We start from the raw sequence: 24,770 nt of genomic DNA on the forward strand, positions 1-24,770 counted from the left end.
TTAATGGCCTGTATTTATAGGTCATATATCTGTAATCCACAGGACAACTTCTGTGTTTTGCTCTTGGTGATTAAGCATGATCCATGGAGATCTGTAAAATGATGCTGTCACAATGGAAGGTGGTAATTTAATTGTGCTTAATCTAAGTGACTCTCACGGTAATTTTCAAGCCAGGGAGCTGTCAGGTAGCAGCATCCTGTTACATAGGAGACCCCTAGATTTACGCTTTGTCATCTGTGTGAACCAGAAAAGCTCATTTTAAGAAAGAGAAAACACGCTGTTGTCCTCCCAATCATTTCAGTTCTTTTTAAAAGCACATCTTGAAAAAATAAAAAGTATTTTAGTAAAGATACTTTTACAAAGAATTAAACATATTTTATTTATGAGAATAAATTATTGAATATTTACAGAAGCTTTTATGCAGATTTATACTTTTTACCTTTGTGGAACCACCAGAAATATTGTGTGGTTAGTTGGTGCTTATCAAATGTAATTTTATGATTTTCTGCTGCAGAAAATGTAGGACAGGGGTGTCCAGTCCTAACCCTGTGTGATTGCTTTTGTCTGCAGTTTTTAATCCAACTCAGCAATTGCCAACCTGAATCAGCTTGCTGTTGGCTTAATTGGACTAATTTAACAGCTTCTTTCAGCTCTTAAGTTGCTGGTGTTTTAAAGAGACCTAGGCCATGCAGACATACCAGTGCACTAGGACCAGGAGAGCATGTTTATCTAGGGGAACAGAAAGGTCAAAGAATGTAATAGTGCTCCTTTTCATTTGGAATAAATACAGCTTTAATCACATTTAAATAAATAATAGTCTTGCTAAGATTTATTATCAAGCCACAGTATTTCCACCTGTTGGTTAATTAATTTTTGGCTCATGTTTTTTGCATTTTCCATATTTGCTTTTATGACGGCCTCATCCTCCGTCATTAAATAATAAATATGCCACATGGAGACTTCTATGGAAAGTCGCTTTTCAACCTTGAAAAAAACTTTGAAGTTTTTTCTGTAAAGAAGTGGAAATTGATGATAGGTGTCGGACATCGTTCCAGTTGTGTAGCCCTGCAACTGTATGTCTGCTTTGAAAACAAAAAGTGATCCTGTTGGTTCAGTGGGAAACCACTATGTGCAAAAAGAGAGAAGGAAAAAAGAACCTGATGACATGACTTTGTGTTTGTAGATTCTTACCACAGTGATATATGGTAGAAATTGTTAACAGAATCCTACTGAAAAATACAGAACCTCTGCACACAGAGAATCATTTTCATTTAGTCTTTATACAGTAGTTTTTAGCTTCTGAAGCTTCTGCAACTACGCTTGTCCTACTTCGTAGTGAAGAGCAATGGACACTGTTTTAAAACCATTTTCTGCAACATTTTCTGGCTATGTCTAATTCAAAATAACATTTCCCTTACAGTCAAATGCTGTCATGTACTTTAATGCTATGGATTTTGTCAGATGCTTACTAATCAGTGGCAAGGTTTCTGTAAAGCACACAGATGTGGATTAAACAACTTTTGTCTTATCTGTAAAAGATTTACAGGCCTCTTGCTATAATTTTAAGTCCCTCGTATATTAAAAGCATACCATACTATAAATCACATTTAATCTCTGAACAGTTCTTTCCATAATATTTATGTCTGCAAAACATTTATGACACATTTTGAAATGGTTCGTTCTTTGACAGTTCTCTATCTCTCTCGAAGAAAAAAAAAAGCAAAATATTTTGTGAAAATGTGTACTTTTTGCTGTTCCTTTTTAATAATAACTGGTATTTTCTGCTCCTTGATTTTCCTCTGTTCTGTGCCTTTTCCTTGCTTTATTCTACATTCCTGGAAATTTAGAGTGCTGTGAGAAATATTCCTTAACCATATTATATTTTCCTGTAGTTATTTTCTCAAACAATGGCTTGCCTGTTTTGTTTTTTTTTCTGTGATGGCAGCAAGAGGCTAATATTTTCTTCCTGAAGTGACCTGTAATTAATAGGGAGACACATCCAGCTAACGGCGGTGGTGTGGAGTTACTTATTGCCATTGTCTATAAAAGGTCAACAGTGCGAGGCCATGAGCTGAAAGTCAGACCTTGTTACGATAGGGAGGAAATGGGATATCCACAGACACATGGCTCAGTCATAAGACTTTAAAGGCAACCATCTCTGAAGTTCTAATGCTAACCAATTAAACAGAGGTTGTTGCGTGATGAAACATTATCAGCAGAAACAATTCATGAGTCAAAGCATTCCAAGGCATATGAGCTCTGGTCAAAGAACTTAACTCTTAAGGTCTATAAATATAGTCACTGCAATATTGTCAGCTAAATATAGGCCTTTTTTTCAAAGACATAAGCTGCTGTGACTTAAGCTAGGGCTGCAGTAAATGTAGCTATTGATCAGTTGATTTTGTTAGTGCTCCATTGTTATTGTGTGATCTACCATGGAAAGCGATTTCTTGTAAGGAATGTGTGTTATGTTTATTCAGGGTCCACCCACTTTGCTGCTTGATACACACAAAGGCACGTATTTGATTTAAGTGTGCGAAACACAGACAATTACTAATAAGGGTGAAGAAGTACATACTTGTATCAGGTTGCAAGGTACAAACAAGTACAATGAGACTGTCATTTGAGTAATTGCTGTTAAGACTGTGTTATTTTATTATTTGTTTTTTTTTGTAGTCATTTTGTTTCCCTAGTCTAGTCTTAACTTTTGGTTCTACACAGTATATGCATTATGGTTTGGGATACATAGTGATGTGGGTGTTAGAGACCCTACTGTAGAAATGCTGGCACATAGGAAAGACAGAGTCAATATTTTTTCTTTGGCTGTGACTAAAACATTGGGCTACATTGTCTGTCACTCAAGGGCCATAAAGGGAACATTACATCACTATTTTTTTATTACAGAATACATGTACAGTATTGTCATTATATCATCCCAGCTTATGCTCATGCTCTGGCATTCCAGACCTGAGAGCCTGTCCGCCCTTCATTCACAGGGGCTCAATCAGGGTTCATGCCAAAGCACTGCTATTCAAGCTGAGCTGTATACCCTTCAGTTGTGCATACGGCGAATGCAGGCTCAGAGCACTTGTGATAAATTATTTACTCAACCTGACAAATACTGTTACAGAAACCACTGAAGATCTGTTGCATTTTCTTACAAGATTACTGTGGACGCATGTTACAGTAGAGTGGAATAAGCCCCATTCGCTCCCTGTGACATTTTTCATGGTCCAGCAGTTAGCAGTGATGGCTAGAGAGTATGGTAAAAGTGCCTGAGAGACTGAATATTTTAGAGGTAAAATAATACTACTTGATTTACTGTGTAATACAAAAGAAGTGCTTTGTTTCACTTGCCCTCAGTGAAGCTCTGTTGAGCACTGGAAGAATTGCCTTTTTGGAGCCATTAATAAAAAATGGAGCTGAATCTTTCCCTACACAATTATACTCAGCGTGTAAGTTCTGAACTTTGCTCTTAATTTTGATTTCCAATTAACACTACCAATTTAAAGATAATTTTCTATTTAATATAATTACAGGAAACAATTTATTGGCTGATTAAAATTGAGGGCTCAGTATTCCTTAAGAAAACACCACGCGAACAAACCGAGCTTTAAGCTTCTCTACAGTAACTGACAGACGTGCTCTGTTTGTACAGCTGCACTATGGTGTGTAATTAAGGTACACTATGGTTTGTTCTGTTGTCCATTTGTGTGTGTTATGGTAAAACAAAAATGTATTTCCCAGTTTTGGTGTTGTCTTTGATAGTATTTGATAGTAGAGCTCTTTAACTGTAGTGAACAAAATACATTTAAAGCTACAGAATCATTGAAATGTCCGACCTATGGCATTTGAGGCACTACATCAAATGAATGTAATATCTTGCTTGGAAGATTATAGGAATGTACAGTAGTATTACAATAAAAGTGCATTTTATCATGTTTGGCGATATAGTAAAAGTGTTTTCTTTTACACTACAATACAGAATAATAATCTGCTTTGATAGTTTAACTATAGATAATAGGCAAATGGTGTGCACAGTATGTCTAAACAGATTAATGTACGGTCAATGTTTTATGTTCACAAACTTTGAAACATCTTGAGCTGCTTTCGTTACACACTTTACCAGCGATGTGTTAACTGTGCGTCCAGCAGTAGTGCTTTGCAGTCCTTGGCCTTGAGTAGCCATGGTTTTCATGTGCTGGGCTTTCTGCTATGATTTGGAAAAGTGCTTAAATTTTTTACAGAAAGCAGCCGATTCTTTTTAGTATGTGACCCTTTGAAGTCCTAAAAATAAATGGGAAGATGAAAACCAGTTTTAAAACTGGCCTCTGATAAATGTGTCTATGATGTGCTGGAGCCTTAGATAACATATGCAGCCATTAAAGTGATTTTTTAGTTGTTTAAAATCTAGTGAAAACAGGGAAAAGGTAAATGCAGACGAATTAAAGCAATCAGATTTAAGTGCTTTTCTTGTTCAAATCAGTTGGAAAACCATATAATACGGTTATTAATATGAAGAGCATAATTAGATTAGTTGATCCTATATTAATTTCATTCACTGTAGGACACAGTCTTAGAGCCTCCTCATTAATTGTGAGAAAAGTGGAATTAGCTGTTAAATCCTATGTGAAACACAGCCTGCCTCATAAAACTACTGTTTAAATTGGAATTAACTTAATTATTTTTCTTTGCACCTGATATTTCAAGAGCTCCCTTCACTGTAATATTCATGAAAGCATGTGACAGATTTGTAAATTTTGTCTTCCACAGCCAGGCTCTGATTTCCAAGCTGCTTAATCAGGATTTATTTGCCTGGAGAAATACTGTAGTACTAAAAAGTTAATGGTTTGCTAATTTGAAAAAAAAAGCTCAGTATTAACTGACTTGTGCATTTTGTAGCTGGCTGTGTAAAATCAATTAATTTCAAGCCCAAATTGAGAGATATTACACAGGTTTTTCAATTGTATGTCTGGTTTAAAATGCTTATTATTTAATCTACATCTTCACTTGTTAAGTAGTTTTTATCATGTACATTTTCTGTTTTTAATATTATACAAAAACATTTCCTTAATCTAATACAAATATATTTTGGCTTGATTTTACTGTTTTTGTTTTTTTTTACAAGTATTTTTATTGCAAATAGCAATGCATAATATACATATTAAAATAATCTAACAGAATATGTAAATTGTTGGTACAGTGTTTAAAGTGAGAGTAATGTATTAAAAGGAAACTACAAAATGTCACTCTTATTGTTGTGATGACGCATATAAAAATCGAGTTACATAAAGGAAATTCACCAAACTTAATTTAAAAATCATGGGGTAACCAATCTAGCTTGGGAAGAAAATTTGTTATCTATAGCATTATCACTTCACATGCCCACTTTTTCCTGAGTATGGCTGATTTAAAACACTTCATGTATAGCTCAATTAATTAACCGTTTGAAAAAGATCTGATCAGTAAATATGAGTGACTATCTACTACAACAGTGCACTTTGGCTGCTCATGTATAGCTTACGTGCAGATGTTATGATTAGGATTTTCAAGATTCTGCTCAATGTGAACGAAAGATTGCTAAATGATACAGTAAGCTTTTAAAGGTTTTTTTAAGTTTACTTTTTCCTCTCAAACAAACCCATATTGATAAGCCGTTACAATAGTGGAAAATAGTCCTCCTGACTGTCTAAGAGCTGTAAAATATTTGCATAGCCTTGTAAACTGAGGTGTCTGTTGGCCTTCATGTTCTTCCCCAGAATAATGTCTTCCAAGCAAGCCACCTCTCCGTTTGCCCCTGCCGCTGATGGAGAGGACAGCATGAACCAGGAGCGGGTGTCCTGGGACAAGGAGGAGAGCGCAGACCCCCACATGGCCTCCCAGCTGCCTCTGCACAACATGATGCACAACAAACCTCACCCCGAGGAGCTGCCCACCGTCGTCACCAACATCCCACCAGACTCCGACTGGGACAACATGGTGTCCGCCCAACAGCGAATGGTAAGGCTGGCTGCCAGGAGCTCCCGGAATTCCGAATGTCTTTACTCCCTCCCCCCTACCTCCCCGACACTTGAACGAAACTTTCAGTCGGATTCCTTCACCACATCAAGAAGTCCGTGAAGAGAAAACAACAAAGTCTAAATCAGAGCTTGATGCAGAGACCTTAGGCACTCCTGCTTTCACCTTGCCCAAATGATGTTGCTGTAATTAGCTTCTGGCTGTGCTCCAGGCTGCAGAAATAAGACCCCCTAGTTGGGTAATGAAATCCTCAGCATCTTCTAGCGTAACAAATATATCATGATCTTTCTTAGCATTGCAGATGACTGCAGCTTGGCTATTTCTTTTATATGCCCTCTTGATATCTTTACCAGAACCACTAAATATCATTAGTGTTGAAGGTTAGCCTTCTTTTTTTGGCATTTGTGCCAGATATATTAGGTTTTGTCATATTGACGACGTCGTCATCCACTGTGTTTTGTTTTTTGCTTGCATCGCGGTAATTCGTTAGAACACCAATATCTAAAGCCAAAGCACAGCACTAACAAAAAATAGTACTTCAGTCAACTGTGGAAATGGTGATGGAATTTGCAGGAGGATTTGTCGGTGCTCTTTGTGTATTTGCAGATGTAGAGAAACGTACATAATTTCATCATCACTGATAATGATTTTTGTTTATAATGTTGGTGCCAAATGCTGTAATCACTGCTCTAAAGCTTTGATAGTGTGCTGAAACATATTGTAGGTGTGTTTATGTACTTCACAGTCACTGAGCAAAAGGGTGGTAAGTCACTGAGCTTCCGAGTTTATGGAATTCTCCTCCCAAGGACATTGACAGCAGAGGCTCCTTAAGGCTTAAGACTTTCCAGTTTGCCAAGCCTCGTCTTTGAAGTTTATGCCATCAAAAGTGCCTTGAGATCCTTGACACTCCAAAATGTATTGAATTGCGTTTTGTGTTAAAAAATAAACACAAGGAAAAGAAAGAAACAAAGTCCTTGAGATTGTTTTGTCAAAGATGCCTTGGCCCCTGTGGTCTGCTGAGATCTCCCAGTGCTCATGTTCCCAGCAGAGATGCATGTGCTCAGCCACATTAAAGGAGGAGAACAGTCCTGATAGGGATTCATTGTTTGTAGATTGGAATGCTGAAGAAATCTTACACCCCTGTGGTGTTTTAATGCTGTGTAGGGGGTGAACCTTGTTGATGTTAGAGAACAGTTTCATGTTATAGATCTGTATACCTTCATATAGGGGATGAATTAACTAAAGTTTTAAAACAGGAGTTTTTCCTCCAACCTCACAACAGATAAGTGTGGATAACGTATGAATTCATCAGTCTACACTGCATTGAATATACTTGATTTGTTTATGTAATAGTGCATTTATGCATTCTTTTCATCTGTTCGTCTTTGTTATTTCTTATGATAATTATATTTGAGAACGTTAGGATGTGATAGGGTGTTAGCTAAACCCGATCAAGGAAAAATAAAATTAATAAGAATATTCTTGAGAAAAAGGCTACTTAAGTATGACCCTGGATAGCTGCAGGACTGTGGTGCTAGAAGAAGTAGACTTTCATTGTTTTCTGGTGTTTTATTTAAAGACTTTACAGCCTTAGTCTTGAGCATCTAGGATGTAAATTTATAGAGCTATAAATTGGAGGTAAGGGGAAGATTGCTGTGGTGCTTTATCATTTTGGCCGCTTTAATTGCATTCTAGAGAAAGTGGGAATTGGTTGAATATTTTGAAAAGATTTTTGGGCAGGATAGTGGCACATTGGTTAGCATTGCTGCCTCTCAGAGGTACAGCAGGGCCCTGTGTTAAACTGCAGACCTGGAGTCTTATCGGTGTGGAGTCTGTGTGTTCTTCCCGTGTTTGCTCCGGTCTCTTCCCATAGTTCAAAGACATACTGGGGGCTTAGCTGGCCCTGGTGTGAGTGTGTGCATGTCTGTCTTTGTGTCTGGCCTGCAGTGGACTGGCGTCCCTGTGGCAGCCTTGTGCCCTTGCTTGCTAAGATAGGCTCGTGTTCCCCCGCGACCCTGAATTGGAAGAGGTGGTTAGAAAATGTTTGGATGGATTTTGTACGAATTTGAATTGTTAGTGAGTTTTACTGAAGATTTACTTATTTGAGCTGTTTGATTGACAGAAGGAGTAAAATCTTTTACGTTTTATAACGAAGAAAATACAGCAGTTAGCAGAGCCCAGGGTATGTTAGGTACTCAGGGATCATGCTTTCAAGGCTGGACCACATGCAGTGTGGAGTTCACATCTCTTCCCTGTTTGTCCCTTGGGTTTTCAAAGGATGCTCTGGTTTCCTTTCACTTCCCAGAGATACGCAGGTCAGGTTTGGTTAGCTGACATGAGCTGCATTATCCTCCAAGGGTTTATTTCCTTGCTCCCAGAAGCCACGAATGATATAGCTATCTTGTGATCACACATAATATATGATAGAAGAATTGACATTACAAGCATGATGATTATTCCTGGTAAGATTGTATCTAGCTTTCATACCAAGATGGTGTGGGGCTAATAGACTAAAAATAATAGTAATTGAAAGGGATAATTTGTACTATTGAGTTTGAAAAGAACAAAATGATTTCCACTCTCAATTTAGCCTGTCACACGTGATCTGGCAGCCTCAAGCCTGTCCTTCAGTGTCTTGTAGAACTGAAAAAAGCCAGACCTGTCATCTTTGAGGCCTCAGCACTATTGACCAGATGCACTGAAAGCAAACCTGTTGCTATAACCTAATAGTTTACACTGTTTATTACCAAAGCTCCCATAAAACAACATAAGACAATTAATGGGGAGGGGGGGTGATTAAAATTCTTAAGGGAGTGGCATTTCTTCAGGGGGCCAGTGGACTCCTTCAGGATCAACAGAGAAACGTGAACAAGAGGACAAACTATGGGAAAATGTATTGTAAATGTGAATGTTTTTGGCGGTTAATTTAGTGTTATATTCACAGCATGCAGCCAAAAGGAAATGGACAGTTTAGCCACCACACGTATTTGAAAGATGATTAATACCCATAAATACAATTACTTAGATGCTTATGGACTATCTGTAAATAGTACACAAGGCACCACACAAGTAACAGGTTCTCAAATTCGAAACAAAACCATGTCATTTTCTCCATGGTGGCTGAAATTATGATTATGATCCATAATTAAGTAGTGTAACCATGGGTAGTAGTGTCCTTAGAAAATAATTTAGTTCATGGCATGGTTTGGTTGGATAACTTTTTTCCTCAATATCATTAAATGTATTAAAATCATTTATTACATTGGCCGTATCCCTTTCATTTTCTATAAGTTTTGATTATTGTCTTGAGACCTTACCTTTATCTTCACTATTAGTTTGCTTTTTAGAACTATTTTTTATTTTAGCCTCCTTTGCAATAATCTCACCTTTTCTAATATATTTTGACCTTTGCTGCATTCAATTTAGTTAGTTAACTTAATTTATCTTTTATTTATCTTTTAGAACCTGAGAAATAATTCCATAAAGTTCATTTTTAGATTTTACAAAACTTAAGATCTCCTCTCAGTTTGGCTAAATCTCATTGATTGCTTCCACACACTGTTTGTATAAACACCCAAACCCCTTTATTGTGTAGCTTCCTGCAGCTCAGAAACACCCACGTGATATGCATAGTTTATGTTCCTGCTTCCTGATGGATCACTTGGAAATGTTAAATTTCAAACGACAAGTATTTAAACAGTCCATGATTTTGTTAAAGTGTTTGCAGCTGCCCCTATATTTGCCTCAGTCCCTGTTTTTTGTATCATCTGTGGATCTAAGTAGTTGTGTAATTATACCAGGATCTTAAATGTTAATTTAAAACAGGAAGAGCAAGGGGCCTAAAATGGATCCCTGTGGAACACCTTTTCTTAGTCTGTATCTCATGAGGTAGCTTTTTGGTTCCTCTCTTTTAATCAGCTTGCAATCAAAGTTCATAGATTATTGTGGAATTCTATAGATTTTTTACCTTTCCTTTTCTGTAGAAAAATATTATGTCCTATTCTTTATTCAACAGTCAAAGAATTATTGTAAGTGAATCACACAAGACCTTTCTTTTCTAAATCCACAAGGTGTCTCTTTAAATGCCATTATTTCATAAAGGTTCTCGTAGTTCAGATCTGAGTAACTATCAGTGCAGTGATATCACTGTATCATTAACAGAATTATGATTCAGTGCTATCAGTACTAGAAGTTAGACTAACTTTGTCTATAGTTCCCTGGTTTGGTTGTATCCACCTTTTTTAATAGAATTTGGTGTTGCATTTTTAATACTCTGATCTGTGGGAATAGCTCCTATCCTTAGTGATAATGGAAATCTTCCAGTTAAGGGCCTGTTAATCAAATTCCTTATTTTTGTAAGTAGTGAGTAATCTGTGTTTGTAAATTGCTAAACTGTTAGCGATGTATTTGGTTTTATGGTTAGTATTTTTCTGAAAGATACTTTAAGCGTGATGGACCTGTCGGTAGAAGAAATTCATTTAAGCCTGTTTGGAGATGCAGTGTCTTTCATTTCTTTTTTTCATAGTTTTAAACAGAGACTGGAAACTGGAAAAAAAATTAAAATAGTAAAGAGAAATGAGTGATGCCTGGCAGAATGGTTGCTGTAATTACAGTGCTTGCGCTGGGCAGCTCAGGGAGGAGTGGGGAAGGTATTCCTGTTGATTACCAGGCTCCACTGCACTGCCATGTGTCTGTGTGGGCTGCCTCTTGAACCACAGCCAGCTGATTAAAAACTGGGGCTTCGCTGTGTGCAAGCCCGCTCTTAAGTTGAAGGGATGAAAAAATATACGACTGTAGAAGTTAGCTGTGTTTTCTCTTGCTGGGAGAAGCAGTCCGGCTTACACTGAAGATGCCAGACGAAAGAGGCAGAAGAAGAGTCTTGAGAGGTTTGGCTGAGTAACTGAGAGCCCATACCTACTGGGTGTCGAAACAGGGCTTTGTATAGTACAGAGAGTGAAACATGAATCTCATAATGTATCACTGACATTCTCTCCCAGCTTACAGCATTCCTGCATGTTTAGAAGGATTATCTTTGCTTGGACAGTGCCAACTTACTTCCCCATTTCACCTTTCTTCACTTATTTACCTTACAGGAATGTTACTTTTAACTTTAATGGTATGGTCATCTTTATTTGCAATGCATTTGCGGTGCACATATAGTGAGCTGGCAGGAAAATCCAAAGATGTTGTCTTCAGTTCCACTCAAATCCCAATCTTCTGTTCTGATTCAGTCAAAGGCTCAAATTTTTCATTTAATCTTTAAGTAAAATGCACTGCATACTGTGCTCTGGTTGAATGCAATTAATTGGAAGTTAACACTCTGTAAAAAAGGGTATTTTATATCTTATGAAGAAGTTTTAAGTCCCTGTTTAGGGTGTGTTAATAGCATGCGGTCACAATTAATTGTGGTTGTGAATATTGATTAGCTCAGTGCTATGGCAGATGGGACTGTCCATTTCAGTGTCCTTTCTCCGGTCACATTGCAGTTGAATGAGAGGTAAGACAAGATATATGGCTGAATTGGTTAGTAATGGGATGGGAGACCAAGGAAAACTGTAAGAAAAACCAAGTTGCTGCTGCAGGTAGTATAGGTAGAGTAGACCAGTAGGTGGTGTTCTTCACTGTAGACCAGATTTAAAAAAACTCGGACGGACTATCGGAGTGCTGTGCTGTAGGAGGATGCCATTGTTTGGATGATGCATTAAAATGAGGTCCTAACTAGTCTTTTTAATTCTGGGGGGAGGCTGCTGGTGCATAATGGCTGCTGCTATCACCCAGGTGGATGTGCTCTACCAGTGGATCACCTGCTTCATGTACAGTGCTTGGGAAAGAAATATGCTATAAAAATACAGTAAATAATTATTTATTATATGTTTATGTGAATAAATATATATCTATGTATTTGTGTATCCCTCGAAAACAGTCTCTTGTTCTCCTTCTTTAATTTTTGAGCATTTTATAGTAATGTGTGACTACCAGCAGGGTACACAGATAGAGAAGAATTCGCCTTCATGGTGCTGCATATGGCTTTGCTTTGTTGAGAAGCACAACTTTCTGGGTTCTGATTTTTAATTGCATTTATGGCCGTGAACACACAAGGATCAAACTCCTGAAGACCACAGGCATGAATCAAGCCTGCTGCTGGTGAGCCACTTCACCAAGACCGGAGGTTAAACATGAAACCACACATCTAGGTGTATACTGTATGCAGGTGTAAGAGCGAGAGGTAAAGATTGTTTAACTGTTTTCAATAGACTATGGCTTCTGTCTGTTATCTTTGTGAATTTTGTGTTTTTCACTAGGTCATTTTTGCCATACCATATTTGCCAGGATTATTTGCTTTGGTATCCAAAACAAATCCTGTACGACGTCCAGCTTTTAATGGTTTAATTTGGATTTCACAGAGTCACAGAAATATTGGCTAGTTGAATTGGCTCAGCTGGAGCTGAGGAGCTAAAACAGCCAACAGTCGCAGGCCTGGGGCAGCGCTTGAAGTGGAAATGTCTCTGAATAGGAGAGAGTGGAGCCTTAATTCATTTCTTTTCTCCCACCCCTGCCCCCTGTGTGCTTCTTCGCAGGAATCTGACAGCAATAAAGTATGTTCCCTCTACTCCTTCCGGAATAACTCTACCTCGCCACACAAGCCTGAGGAAGGGGCCCGTGAACGCGGTGATCTCCTGACCGGGTCAGCCTTCGGGACGCCCGAGCGTCGCAAAGGAAGCCTCGCCGACGTGGTGGACACACTGAAGCAGAAGAAACTGGAGGAGATGACGAAGACCGAGCAGGACGGTATGTTTGGCCTCCGCTCCTCTGCTGGCTCTCAGGGCCGAGGCAGCGGTTTGCCTGTATGTACCACACGACAGCAGATGTGTCCACGGTTTGAGTCTCACTGAAACGACTCCAGACTGACAAATATGGGGCGGCAAAACACTCCAGCTTAATGTGGTCGCATGAAGCAGCCAATAAACTTCCAAGACCTTAGAATGCGTGACCGAATATTAAGGAAGTCACATTTACCTGAGAACACTTCTCTTAGAACTGAAAATAATTATAATTATGTATTTTTTATTTTATCAATGGACTTTGTGATCATATACTCCAGGCTTTGTGCATCATACTTATGCCTGCGTAATTTTTACTAATTGAGAGTAAAGAGCAAATTCAAGCATTACCTGTTTACATCACGATCTACTGACCTCTTAATCTACCTTCCTATCCACTGCACTGTATGTTTTTTAACTTAATTTGATTGTTTGAGTTTTGTTTACATGACAATTGGCAGCCGTACTGTATTATACTAAAATGTATTATTAATCTTAATACAGATTATGATCAAGTATTCTTTGACTTTAATGCTTTAAATGTACATTTTGGAGAAATCATACAATAACAGAATCATGTTCTACTGGGCCAAAAGCATACATTTTTGTGCATGTGGAATGTTGCCCCTAAGTGAAGGTGGAGTTGTTTCAAAATGTTGAAATGCTCTTATTTCTGAACACTTGTAAGAATGCAACGGACTAGTTTTGTGCATAATATCTCTCACGTAAGCTTTTTCACCAACACAAAATCGCGTAAGTAATTCACTGCAGAACTATTCTAAAGATCACATATATTGTGCAGACTAATCCCTTCTATTGATTTTCATTCCATTCAAATTTACAAATAAAGGAAGGATTATTTTGTGTCTTTTTTCTCACAGAATGGCTTTTCTGATTATATTAACTTTTATAACACAGTGATACAAAATTTCATTCCTTGCATTTCTTTTAACAATGTGTTTCTAAAAGGTCAGTGAAATTAAACCTTTTTTATGCAAGGGTATATAGGACTAGAGAAGTGTGCAGTTGGCAGTGATTATAGGAATAAGTAGTCAATGGGTTACTATAGAAACAACCATTTTACATGTGTTTAGAATGTTCAACTGGTATATTACTTGGACTTAAAAAAGCAACCTTGAGATATTTATAATTTCAAAGCACAGGCCTTCAATCACTCCCTCCTCATTTGTACATTTATTTCCTTTTCAACACTAACAGAGTTTTTGTACCTTGGGAACACAAAAGAAAAGTTTTTTTCGCTCCGAGCAGTAACTGCATCTTCGTTTTAATTTTATTTATTCTTCTTTTTAAACATAAATATTGAGGACTGTGTGCAGCCTTTGTAATAAATATTCTTTTCAGGCATGCTAATTCATGTGTACATGCACATATGAATTAGAATATGGACATGCACAAAATTACCTTAAAATAATTTCTGAGCACCAAGATATGTGTGTTATTTCTTTTTTTTAATTTAATAATGCTATCATTTGAAGTGCAAAAGTCATTTATCATGCTGTACCAGCCTGTCATAAGATAATTTCTGGTGTAAAGCGTGGAAGCTCTTTGAAAGTTCTGTAAAATATAGCTTTATATATAGCCTGGCAGTCTCTGTGCATGCATAGTGATAGCAGTTGGGTGAGCTCTCTGCTGTTCAGAGTACTAATCATTAGGGATAGGCTTGTTCCAAGAAGAGTAGGCTTCAGTTCCACATTCCTCTGGGGTGTCTGCTCTTTCACTGCCTGGCAGTGTAGACTTTTGCAGCCTTATGTCTATTAGAAAGAAAAAAAACAAACAGAAAAAAACAGCATCTGAAACATTTACTCCATTCTTAATTAGTGGTTTAAATGTAACATACAATCGAATGCACAGTTCTTCAGGGGCTTGCGAATAGCATTGAATGTCTAGGGAGCTTTTAGCTTAAGCAGCTCATCAGTGGAATAAATTATAGTTTAGTGGAATAGTTTTTTAATTCCTCTATTGATATCAAAATAAGTTTGTGTCTTATACTTTCATTTTTTACTATGTGAAACCTACTTGGTGTTGACAGTTTTTCAAACCTGTGCTTTCACTTTTGCTGCCAAAAACAAATAGAAGACCACATTTCCCTTTTACTATTCTTCACTTTTGTCTTTTTTTTCCAATTTTATTTACAGTACCCTTTTGCCTTTACATATATGCTGCCCTTGCAGCACTTTATCTGTACTTTTAAAATGGCACTCGCAAATCTTTAACATTTTATGGTACTGGAGCTTTTTCAAATTCCAGTTGTCAGCAGTTTCCAACCCTATAAGAATATGTTCAAGAGAAAAATACATTATTTAAAAGAAAAAGGGGATATTATCTTAAAAAAATGAAACAATTGAAGGATTAATTTGGGATGTGCAAAAAATAATTTAAATATCTATTTCAGGAATAAGTCTTAGAAAATTGCAAACTATTTTTTGTGATTTTTTAAAAGTTTGTAGTCTTTTGTCCAGTTAAGTTTATTTCAGGGAGCATAAAGTGAATGCAGATCATTGTTCAAAGTCTTTATAGTTCTGTCATTCAGTGAGAATGTTTTGGAGTGCTGTGTAAATCAAGATACCTTGTGTGTGCTTACATACTATATATGACACAGCCATTGTCTGATTTTTTTTACTTTGAAAGTTTTTGTATAGATTAATGCGAAATATGTGTCAGTATCCTGCCTTACAGTTGTTTGAAAATGGCCACATTTTAATTAACCTGCTTGAAGTAAAAGCTACCTCATTTGATTGTTTTATAGGCTGAAAACCAAGAGTAATGAAATGAGTAACATTCCTCCTATGTCAGGATCCATATTCATGTATGTCAGAAAGTGTTCATGTTCATGTTTCATAGAAATAAAGTTTGTATTTCATATTAAACATTTGACATTGACGGGGTCACATTCATACTGTATTATCACCGGATAACCCCTTCTATATATTAGAAATTATGCATACGTGGAGGAGGAAGACGGGCTAAAAACATCAAAAGAGATAATGGTTCACCTCTACAAATACATCTTTTTTATGTACCTCCGATCTGTAAATTAGATTTTCTGTCTCTTTGCCCTCCTTGACCTGTCCTTCACCTGCCTTTCTATTGGTTCCTAATCAATGCGGAGTCATTGTTTTGAAAGGGAGTCAGGATTGGGCAGATGTCTGTGAAAACTGCCGTGTTTGTGTTATGCAGTGATTGCGTCTTAAATGGTAATGGCATTTCTTTGTCATCTTATTTCTTTTTTGTTTTGTCATGCACTTGGAATAGAACGTGCTCCTTGGAAATCTTTGCAGAGAGTGGAGGAGGGGGCATGGATGTTATGATAATAAGGCCCAGCTGGTACAGCGGGTTGTTGCAGTAATTTAAATGGTCAAGTGCTGCTTATAATCCAGGGCCGTATGTTTGTAAAGGGAAGAGAGGGTGCTTCAGCTCAGCGTACAGCTGTTTTAATCTCTCGTTAATAATGGAGCTTCAGCCAGTCTTATGCCTCCTGCATCACACGATCAAAATAAACTCTCTTGTTAGAAGAAATTAGTTTGGGAATTTTATAACGTTTGATAGATTTACAGGCTGTATTTAAAAAGCAGAACAGATTTTTATTTTTGATTCCTGAATGAGCTCCAATTTTCATACAGGAAGATGAAAACAGATTTTCTTCCTTTTCATTGTTCTGGCTCCAAAATCTGTGTCTGTTTTCTTTCTGCTTTCTGCTAAATGTCATTGTCCTTTTTCAGCTACCAATTCATAAGAACAGATGAAGATCATTTGAAAGCCTTTGCCTTGACCAAAACACAACTTCAGATTAAGATCTTCACTGACTATGGCCCATCTCCATCTTAAAGCTGTCTACAGTATGTACAAAGTATTTGCTTTAAAGAACAACACGTGTCACCAATATCCCTGACTACACGTTTTGGTTTAGTGCATTAGATCAGCATTTGTTCCCCTTTTACTGTCGCTGTGCTGGTAGCTCTTTGTACAGTTGTTTATGGAACCATGGGTGTGTTAACAATGTAGTCGCCTTGTTATGCTGTGACAGGTACACACTACAGTAATGAGAAATGGAGGCATGATCACTTGAGCATAGCTCATTGTAGGTAGTAAAAGGCAATCTCCTTTAGTTTTATATCCTAAAGGGAAATGCTCCAGCTCACTTGAGATGAGAGCCCAGAAGTATTTGGGTACTACACCTCTGATTTTCCAGCAGATTTTGTACATTCTTCACATCTTTTTTCTTTTTTGGAAGGCTGATTCTCTTACAGGTTTGGGGTGTGAGGCCTCTTGCTGTGGTGTAAATAATCACTTTTGTGGCACATTTAGTAACGTGCTTTGAAGTTTTCTGAATAGGAAGAGGTGCACTCGTGAAAACAAGTCAGGATAATCTTGTAAGGTTACCTGCAGGACATTATGCTTGCCAGGTGGTGAGATCTGAATCAGAATTCCTAATTGCTGAAAATTAAGCACCAAAGGTATAATTTTCACCAATCATATGCAACATAAAATATACAGTTAAATACAAATATTCTGCCCTGAAATGGTGTAAGTATTATCTCTATCATTAAAAGATTAAGGATCGAGAAACATTTTTTCAGGAAGAGCACATCTTTTTAATAGTATTTTTTAAAATCCAGTGACTAAACAAGGTATTCAAGTCTGAATTTTGCTTTTTAGAGTATGTCCAATACAGTGAATACATAGCAATGTTGATTATAATCACTGTGAACAATGTTAAAAAGGCAGTCATTCTAAAGCAGAATAAAGCAGCACTTACAGCACAATTTTCAGTAAAAAGGGATATTATGTTGTGACGCGGATAAAGGAATTTTTCTGTGGTTAGAGCTAATGGGTACAAATTTCCACTAGCCCATAATTTACACAAAGTTACAAAACACAAAAGCATCTTACAGGGTTGTTCCAATCCAGTTTGTCTTCTGCTTTCATTGCAGAAACGGCCATAGCATCAATTTCCATATAAAAAAAGACATCTTTTGATGAACTACACAGACAAAAACCATACACACGAGTGACTGACCCACAGAGGATGTGGCCCCCTCAATTTAATGAACAGTTTTGTTCCAGTAACTTTGGATTTTGTTAAATTTGCTGATTTTGATCTGGACAGGGGTGATGACAAGATAAAATCGACTCGGGTTCCAGGTTGGGGCAACTAGCTCCCTGCAATCAGGATCACATGGAGAGCATAAAATTGTTAATTAAATGTGTATTTTAGGCAGAAATTGCTATGGTCAAATTTAATAAAATCTAATAGAAGCGGGCTGTAAGTTTGCTTAACTGAAATGACCTTTTCTTGCTCCCTTCATGAACCAAGCACTGCCACTGTAGTTAGCTCCACGTCTGCTTCCATTCCTGCTGTTCTGTAACAGGTTCTTAAAGTGCTTTAAGTGCTTGTGACCGCTGTAATGAATGAAAATGGCTTTCCAGCACTGAGTACTGCATTAAGCTGAATAGTCACCTTAGCTGTAAAAGCTCTATTAGGGCTGACTGGAGGAAGGGATAACGATTGTGTCCAGTGTTTATTTACTGTATATTGTAAATGTATTATTTATTGAGAGCTCTCTAGACAACACTTGTCAGAGTAAAAATGTCAGTATTAAGCAAAATTTTTATAATCTGTAATAAAAATTCAAGGTGAATCTTTTTGATACACAAGCAATTAGTCCTACTTTATGTAATGTACTAAGTAGTAATCAATATAGTAGTACATTGAGCTAAACGTTATTTGTCGCTGGGTCTTCTTTTATATGTAGTTCAAGTGGACTTCATTTTTTTGCACTGGCATTTCTGCAAGTACCTGTATATTGATTGTCTAAGTTTACAATACGCTGAATTCTTTTATAGAATTTTGTATGAAGTGTCAATTCTTCCTGTTTTTTTTGGGTGGGAATTCTATGCTGTGCTTCAACTGCATTTTCTATGTGCTTTTCTGCTGAACATCGTTCATTCGTATCAGGCAGACACTTCACACGATGCTGCTGAAAAGGACAATTCCAGAGGAATTTCTGTGCATGAAAGAGAGCTGAAAACTTCTCACCCCTCTATTTTCTGCAAGCTCCATTTTCTGAATTCATTATTTCATGCACTTCGGCATAGAGAAACATTTCAGTATGTTTGCATCGTTTCTCTTTGCTGGGCATCAGTATAACTCTCTCGCTGCCAAGTTAGTCAGCATTCTCATTTTGCCAGGAGTTGTTCTGGCTGCTGGTAAAAGCTTGTTATCTTCTAATCCATGCTTATACCCTGGCTAGTCTGAATTACGGCATTACATGTTTCAGTAAAATATGTGGCAGGGATTCAGAGTTCGTCATCAAACAGCAGAATTACAGTCTGGCCTGTGGAAGCCTCTCTTTTTAGCTCAAGGAAATGATTTTTTCTTGCAGAAGTGGGGTGCTGTGGGTGACGGCAGGCCAGCCCATTTGAAAGAGATCACCCCTGTTGAGATCACACTCCGGAGTAGTTGATCGCATCTTAAAACTTGATGGCTCTTGCCTCCATTTGTGTTTGTGAGTCCAGATGAGTATTCACAAGGCAGCAGTTACTCCTGCAGGAGGGATAGAGATCATTTCTAATAGTCATGTTTAGTGTTTTTCTTTTAAAAGTGCATGTACTTCATTAAAATTTATTTTAATCCCAGGCTTTTATCAGTATTAATGTTAAATAGTAGAAGATTGTAGCAAAGTATAATTACTGCGTACTTGATACATATTTTTTTGGACAGAACACAATGTAGCCAGTATGCAGGTTGTTCTTTATCTTGTTTATAGCACTCTTCAGTTCACTATAATTTTGTTGCCTATTTCGGAAAACAATTATAAAAGGCTATCAAATTGAATTTCTGATTGTTATAAAAGTAAAACTTGCTGCACAGATTTTTTTCATTGTCTTATGTTACCATTTTCTGAAATCAGTCTGAGGTCCGTGGTGTGTGGTGATGCCCAACTAGCTGCAATTCAGGTTCTTAAGGAAACAAAGCAGTGGGTAACACATTATTGGGTGAACACTGTTGTTAAAGTATTTCCTCTTAGGCTATTATTCAAGCTTGTCTAATATCTGTTGCCTTTCTCAGTACGAATGCGTATGAAGCTTTTCATTTATTTATTTATAACCTCTATCTCATCAAAGCTAACTAAACCTCAACAATTTACAGTTAGAGCAAAATGAGCGCCAGAAAATTGATTCTCAGCTGATTAGTTTAGCAGTGTGGGGGCAACATCAAAAGACTGGATTCTAGAAAACTGTTATTTAACAATGTGGTCTGTCTCACTGCTCAACAAGTACCTAATTTCAAATTAAATATTGTTTTGTGGAGGAACCAAAGAAAAAAAGTTTTATATTTTTCCTTAAATGTCAAGGCAAATCAATGCAAGCTTTTTTGCCCAAAGTAGACCAGTATTGAAGAAAGTGGCCCTAATTCACTACTGAGAGCCAAAATAAGCCATGAAACAATTTTTACATACTGTACAGTAACATCTGTAGTGCCATGAGATATTGAAATGGGCAAACGTGATATACAGTGTTATTATTAGTGTGATAGGCACAAACAGCTCCAACAATTGCAGTTTGTCTTTGTGGATTACACTTCCTGTTTATAATTGCTTCCATGGTGTTTCATTTCTGGATCTAAGGTACTGAGTAATCCTGTGCGGGACATGAAATACCATCATGGAGAAGATGCAGTTGTGTAATGTAATATATAAATATGGAACACCTTCGGTGTTGTGCTAATTATTTAGATTAATGTGAGTCTTAAATAAGATGTATGTAGAACAATTAAGAGAAAAGAGAAAACAATTGAGAGAACTGGGTCCATTAAACCATTGAAATGGTTCTAAGAGTGGCCAGGCCAGTATATGTGGTCAGTGGGAAGCCTCTGCCCAAAAATATACTTACAATAGGTGCACTGTTGTGCTCTGTGTAAACCCATTTTCTCGGTAGTTTAAACCCTTTACCTTTTTGACTTTCTGGAATTGAACTTCAGGAAGAGACTGGATTGTAACACATGGGGAGATTGCGTTTCTGTTACCAAGCTGAAACACCACGTTGGAAGGCGATACAGAAGAAAGAAGCCAAGCTTGTCGACTGGCTCTGTTTTATCCCACCTAATTAATAGGAATCTTTGTTATAATGATCTGTGGTGCAAGCCCTTGACTCCATGCATATGCAATGAAGACTGAGACCCAGTAGCCGTTTTTAATTTTTTGGCTGGTGGCCGAGGTGAACCTGCAAATTTTGAGCTCTGCTTCAAACACTTCGCTCTTCCTTTTTCTTCCTTGTCAGTCTGTGAATCCCTCAGGCAGTACATACTGGCCGAACATCAGTCAACTGCTGTTTTTTTTCTCTCTCTCCTCTTCCTTTAATAATGTTGGCTCTATTCTGTCTACCTTTGATTCCAACAACCTGCTTGTCTTGAGAAAAGTGATATATTTAATCAGTGGCTCTCTTTCTCCAGTGCTGCACCCACTGTGCAAGCCCTGAGCCGACGAGGAGTGCAGTGGTCTGTCACTTTTGTTTGAATAGGTAATGGGGAGCTGTTCCGCTGAAGAGACATGAGCTGGAATCGCTTGTTAGGACACATGATCAAAAGCCACTCTCTGCTTTCTGCCAATCAAACCTCATGTCGCCCCGTGAGGCAGACGTTAAATAGATTTTTCGGCTGTACGCTGTGGGCACTTAGCCAGTCTGACATGTGAACTGTTACAAAAGATACCCGACTTTCCTCTGCTCACTGACTGCTGCTAAAATATTACCCGGCTACTAGATTCCCAGTGAATTCAACAATTCAAAAATTAAAATCGTAATTCCCATTAATTAGATTTCAATATACAGTCTATGTAATATGGGCTTCGAAGTATTATTTTTCTACATTTGTGTGAACACTATTTTCCAAAACGTTTATTTGCTGATTTTGGAATTCAGAATCACGTTGTTCATGATTAAGCTGTATTGTACAAACACACAAAGACTTGCAAAATCTAAAATATTAACGTTCAAAATATTAACTTGTTTTATTGCCACAGGAGTATACCAAATATAACTTTTAAGAGGACTTATCTAATTGCAGGTACCAATTTTTCATATATATTTGTATATTTAAATGTAAGTTATACATTTAATATGCGATATTTAATACATCGTTTTCACAAGGTCAGAGGGGTAGCTTTTAGAAAGAGTTAAAAACTAGTGACACAGACTTTTAAATTGATTTAACTTCAGATGGTAGAGCAAGCAGCTGTTCTTTCAATATGCCATTCTTTGTAATATCCATATTACCTTCACAGTTCTCAAATTCTGACTAGTCAACACTAGCAACTGCTGTATAGCATTCCACTGCCCATCTTCCTTCAGCTCAGCTGTTGACTCTGTGCCTCTCTCTTGAGTTCAGCACAACAGCGCTATTGTGTCATTCATTCATGCACCATGTTGTAATTGTCAGAAAACAAGAATTTGTGTTTGCAGGACAAATCCTGAGTGCACTACTATTATCTGTTGGTCAGCCTTTACTTTTATTCTGTTTTGCGATGAACTAAGGAGAATTTCTGACCCGCTTTTCTTGGTATACAATTACATGGAAAAAGGTTTATTTGTAGATTTGTACTTGGGATGGAATACAATGAGCAGGTTTGAAAATTTTGCCCTCTTTATGTACAACTTTTTGTTTTGGGATTGCAGTGTGGGTGGGTGTGGGGAGGAGGGTTTGTGCTTGCAACAGTTTTAATTGACTTGCTGTCTTCTCTGACCCTTCAGTATCCGGTTAGTACAGTCAGAGCAAAACGCTGACACACAAGAAAACACCACCCCATTAATGGTCCTAAATCTGTCATTGTGCTATGGAGCCCTTGCTCTGAAAATAGCAAAGCTCTTTTTGTAAATTAAAATCGGTGTGAACCGGAACAGATGTTGACGTGCTTTACTTTATCTGCGGAGATCTCAGTTGCAAGGAAGGTCAGATGTTGGGATTTCGGGAACAGTGCCAGTGCTGGGACTGCAGAAGACAGAGTCCCAGTCCTCAGTGGTTCTCACAGTAGGGTTCCTGTTAACCTCTGGAGAGGTTGTTGTTTTTTTGGTGGATTTATATGACTTGCACCTAGTGAAAGCATTTCTCTCCGGCATCGTCAAGCCTGTGGAGGACTTTTGTTGCATTCCTCACAAAAAAAAAATAGTTGTGATGGTGGAACTAAATAGCTCGGGCTTTTAAAAGACATTCGACTCCCTGAACCTTTTCATTCTGATGTGCTCAGCTGCAGTGTAGGAAAATCCTCACTTTTAAATGATTAATTATGTCTGTTAAAGTCATTCATTTTGGCCTCTTGGTAAAAGATTTAACAAACTTATCAAAGAAAAAATAACATTAAAATAATGTCTTCAAGGATTCTCTGTGCTTTTAGCTTCCTTCTGCCATTGTGTTTTTAATCTGAGTAACAAACTATATATTTTAAGACTTTGATGCTTAGCCCTTCAGCAGCATGATATCTTACCTCTAGTCGTTACACATATCTCATTTTTTATCGCATTTTGTATGTGCCAAGATCTGAAATTAGGATGTCAGAAGAATTAAATAGGAATGTGCTTTATTGCTCCTCATAGATTGAGTGCTGAGAACTACAATTATTCAGGGAACACAGTCTCACTTTGGGAGTGGCTCTTGTTTAATTTTAAGTTGGAGGGGGTCAAGTGGTTAATATGCTTTTGGACCTTGGCATCCATTATATGCCATGAAGTTGCAATGATTGGTGAAAGTTATGAGTTCAGTTTTTAATTAATGAATTTTTATTGTTGAGGGTGGGGTGGAATGAAATGAACCACAAGCATTTTTCATAACTACAGTACCACTTATCATAATGTCTCAATTAGTAATTTGGTTGTTGAACCACTCCAGCAGTCATTCTTGCATTCTTTTTTCTAGTGAGCCTCCTAAAGTGATCTCACGTTGCAGATTCAGAGCGGCAGCGTTTTACGACGTTAAAACGGGTAACATAAATATAGCCTCATAACTGCATTCTCCCTAGATTTTTATTTTCTGGAATTTGCTGCACACTCTGAAAGGCTCTGCTTCTCTCTCTCCCTGTAAACACAGGGGCTTCATCAATGGTGCTGCACACTGGAAAGAGAGAATGTTTCAGTTTAAAAGCAAATACGACACCCGTTGTTACGGAAGCCCCTTTGGAACAATGGCACACTTAGTCCCTGAGCTGATGGGTAAAGAAGTGACTTCCTGCAACTTGGAATGCTTAACCTAGGGTTACTTCACCATGTCAGTTTGATCTCTCCAGGCTGCTCTAGTAAGAGAAACATAAAATACAGAACAAAAAATGTGCTTTGCTTAACATTTAAATTCCAATACCACATGTTAGGATAATAATGATTGCTGTCATTGCGTAATAACACTGCTCATAATTTGCTGATATTCTGTTTTCCATGTATTATATTATATAGTGTTTATTTTTTATTTTTTCCCCAAAAATATTTATTGTGCGGTGTTGTGAAGTGAAATTGTGTAGAAGCATAATGTTTTAATGTGCTAAGGTGTTAAGGTGCATTTTGAATGTCACATAATGTAATTATTTCTAATTTTTCTTGCCTCTTTTTGTATATTAGTTTGGAAATGCTAGTTTTATTACCAAGAATGGAAAATCAAGGTAATAGTAATGACCTTCAGTCTATGAAGAGATGTGTCAGCTCATGAACTTTAACATTAAACAGATTCTATCGCAACAGAGCATAAACAGTTTTAATTGGTACATCTTAAGCATGCCACAGGGTTCTCAGTTGACAAGACCCCTAATTAAAAAAATAACCATAGAAAGAATAGTTTGATTTTTAGTACTTTTTCAGATCCAGACAAAAAGTCTTGGCAAGAATCATATTCCTCACATCTCACCATTAGATTTTCTGTTTCAAATACTGCAA

At 37.4% G+C, this 24,770-nt stretch overlaps 1 protein-coding gene across 33 annotated transcripts in view; it reads left to right on the plus strand.

The window, feature by feature from the left end:
• sox6 (SRY-box transcription factor 6) overlaps positions 1 to 24,770 on the plus strand; it is a 203,714-nt gene that overhangs the window by 65,142 nt on the left and 113,802 nt on the right. For all 33 annotated transcript variants that reach the window (XM_088611247.1, XM_088611249.1, XM_088611254.1 and 30 more), the window contains 2 exons: positions 5,760 to 6,000; positions 12,597 to 12,807. In XM_088611247.1, coding sequence (XP_088467373.1) covers positions 5,760 to 6,000; positions 12,597 to 12,807 — 452 coding nt within the window. The remainder of the gene's footprint in view (positions 1 to 5,759; positions 6,001 to 12,596; positions 12,808 to 24,770) is intronic.

This window comes from Lepisosteus platostomus, chromosome 18, assembly GCF_059453375.1.
Source record: "Lepisosteus platostomus isolate fLepPlt1 chromosome 18, fLepPlt1.hap1, whole genome shotgun sequence".
NCBI classification, from domain to species: Eukaryota; Metazoa; Chordata; class Actinopteri; order Semionotiformes; family Lepisosteidae; genus Lepisosteus; species Lepisosteus platostomus.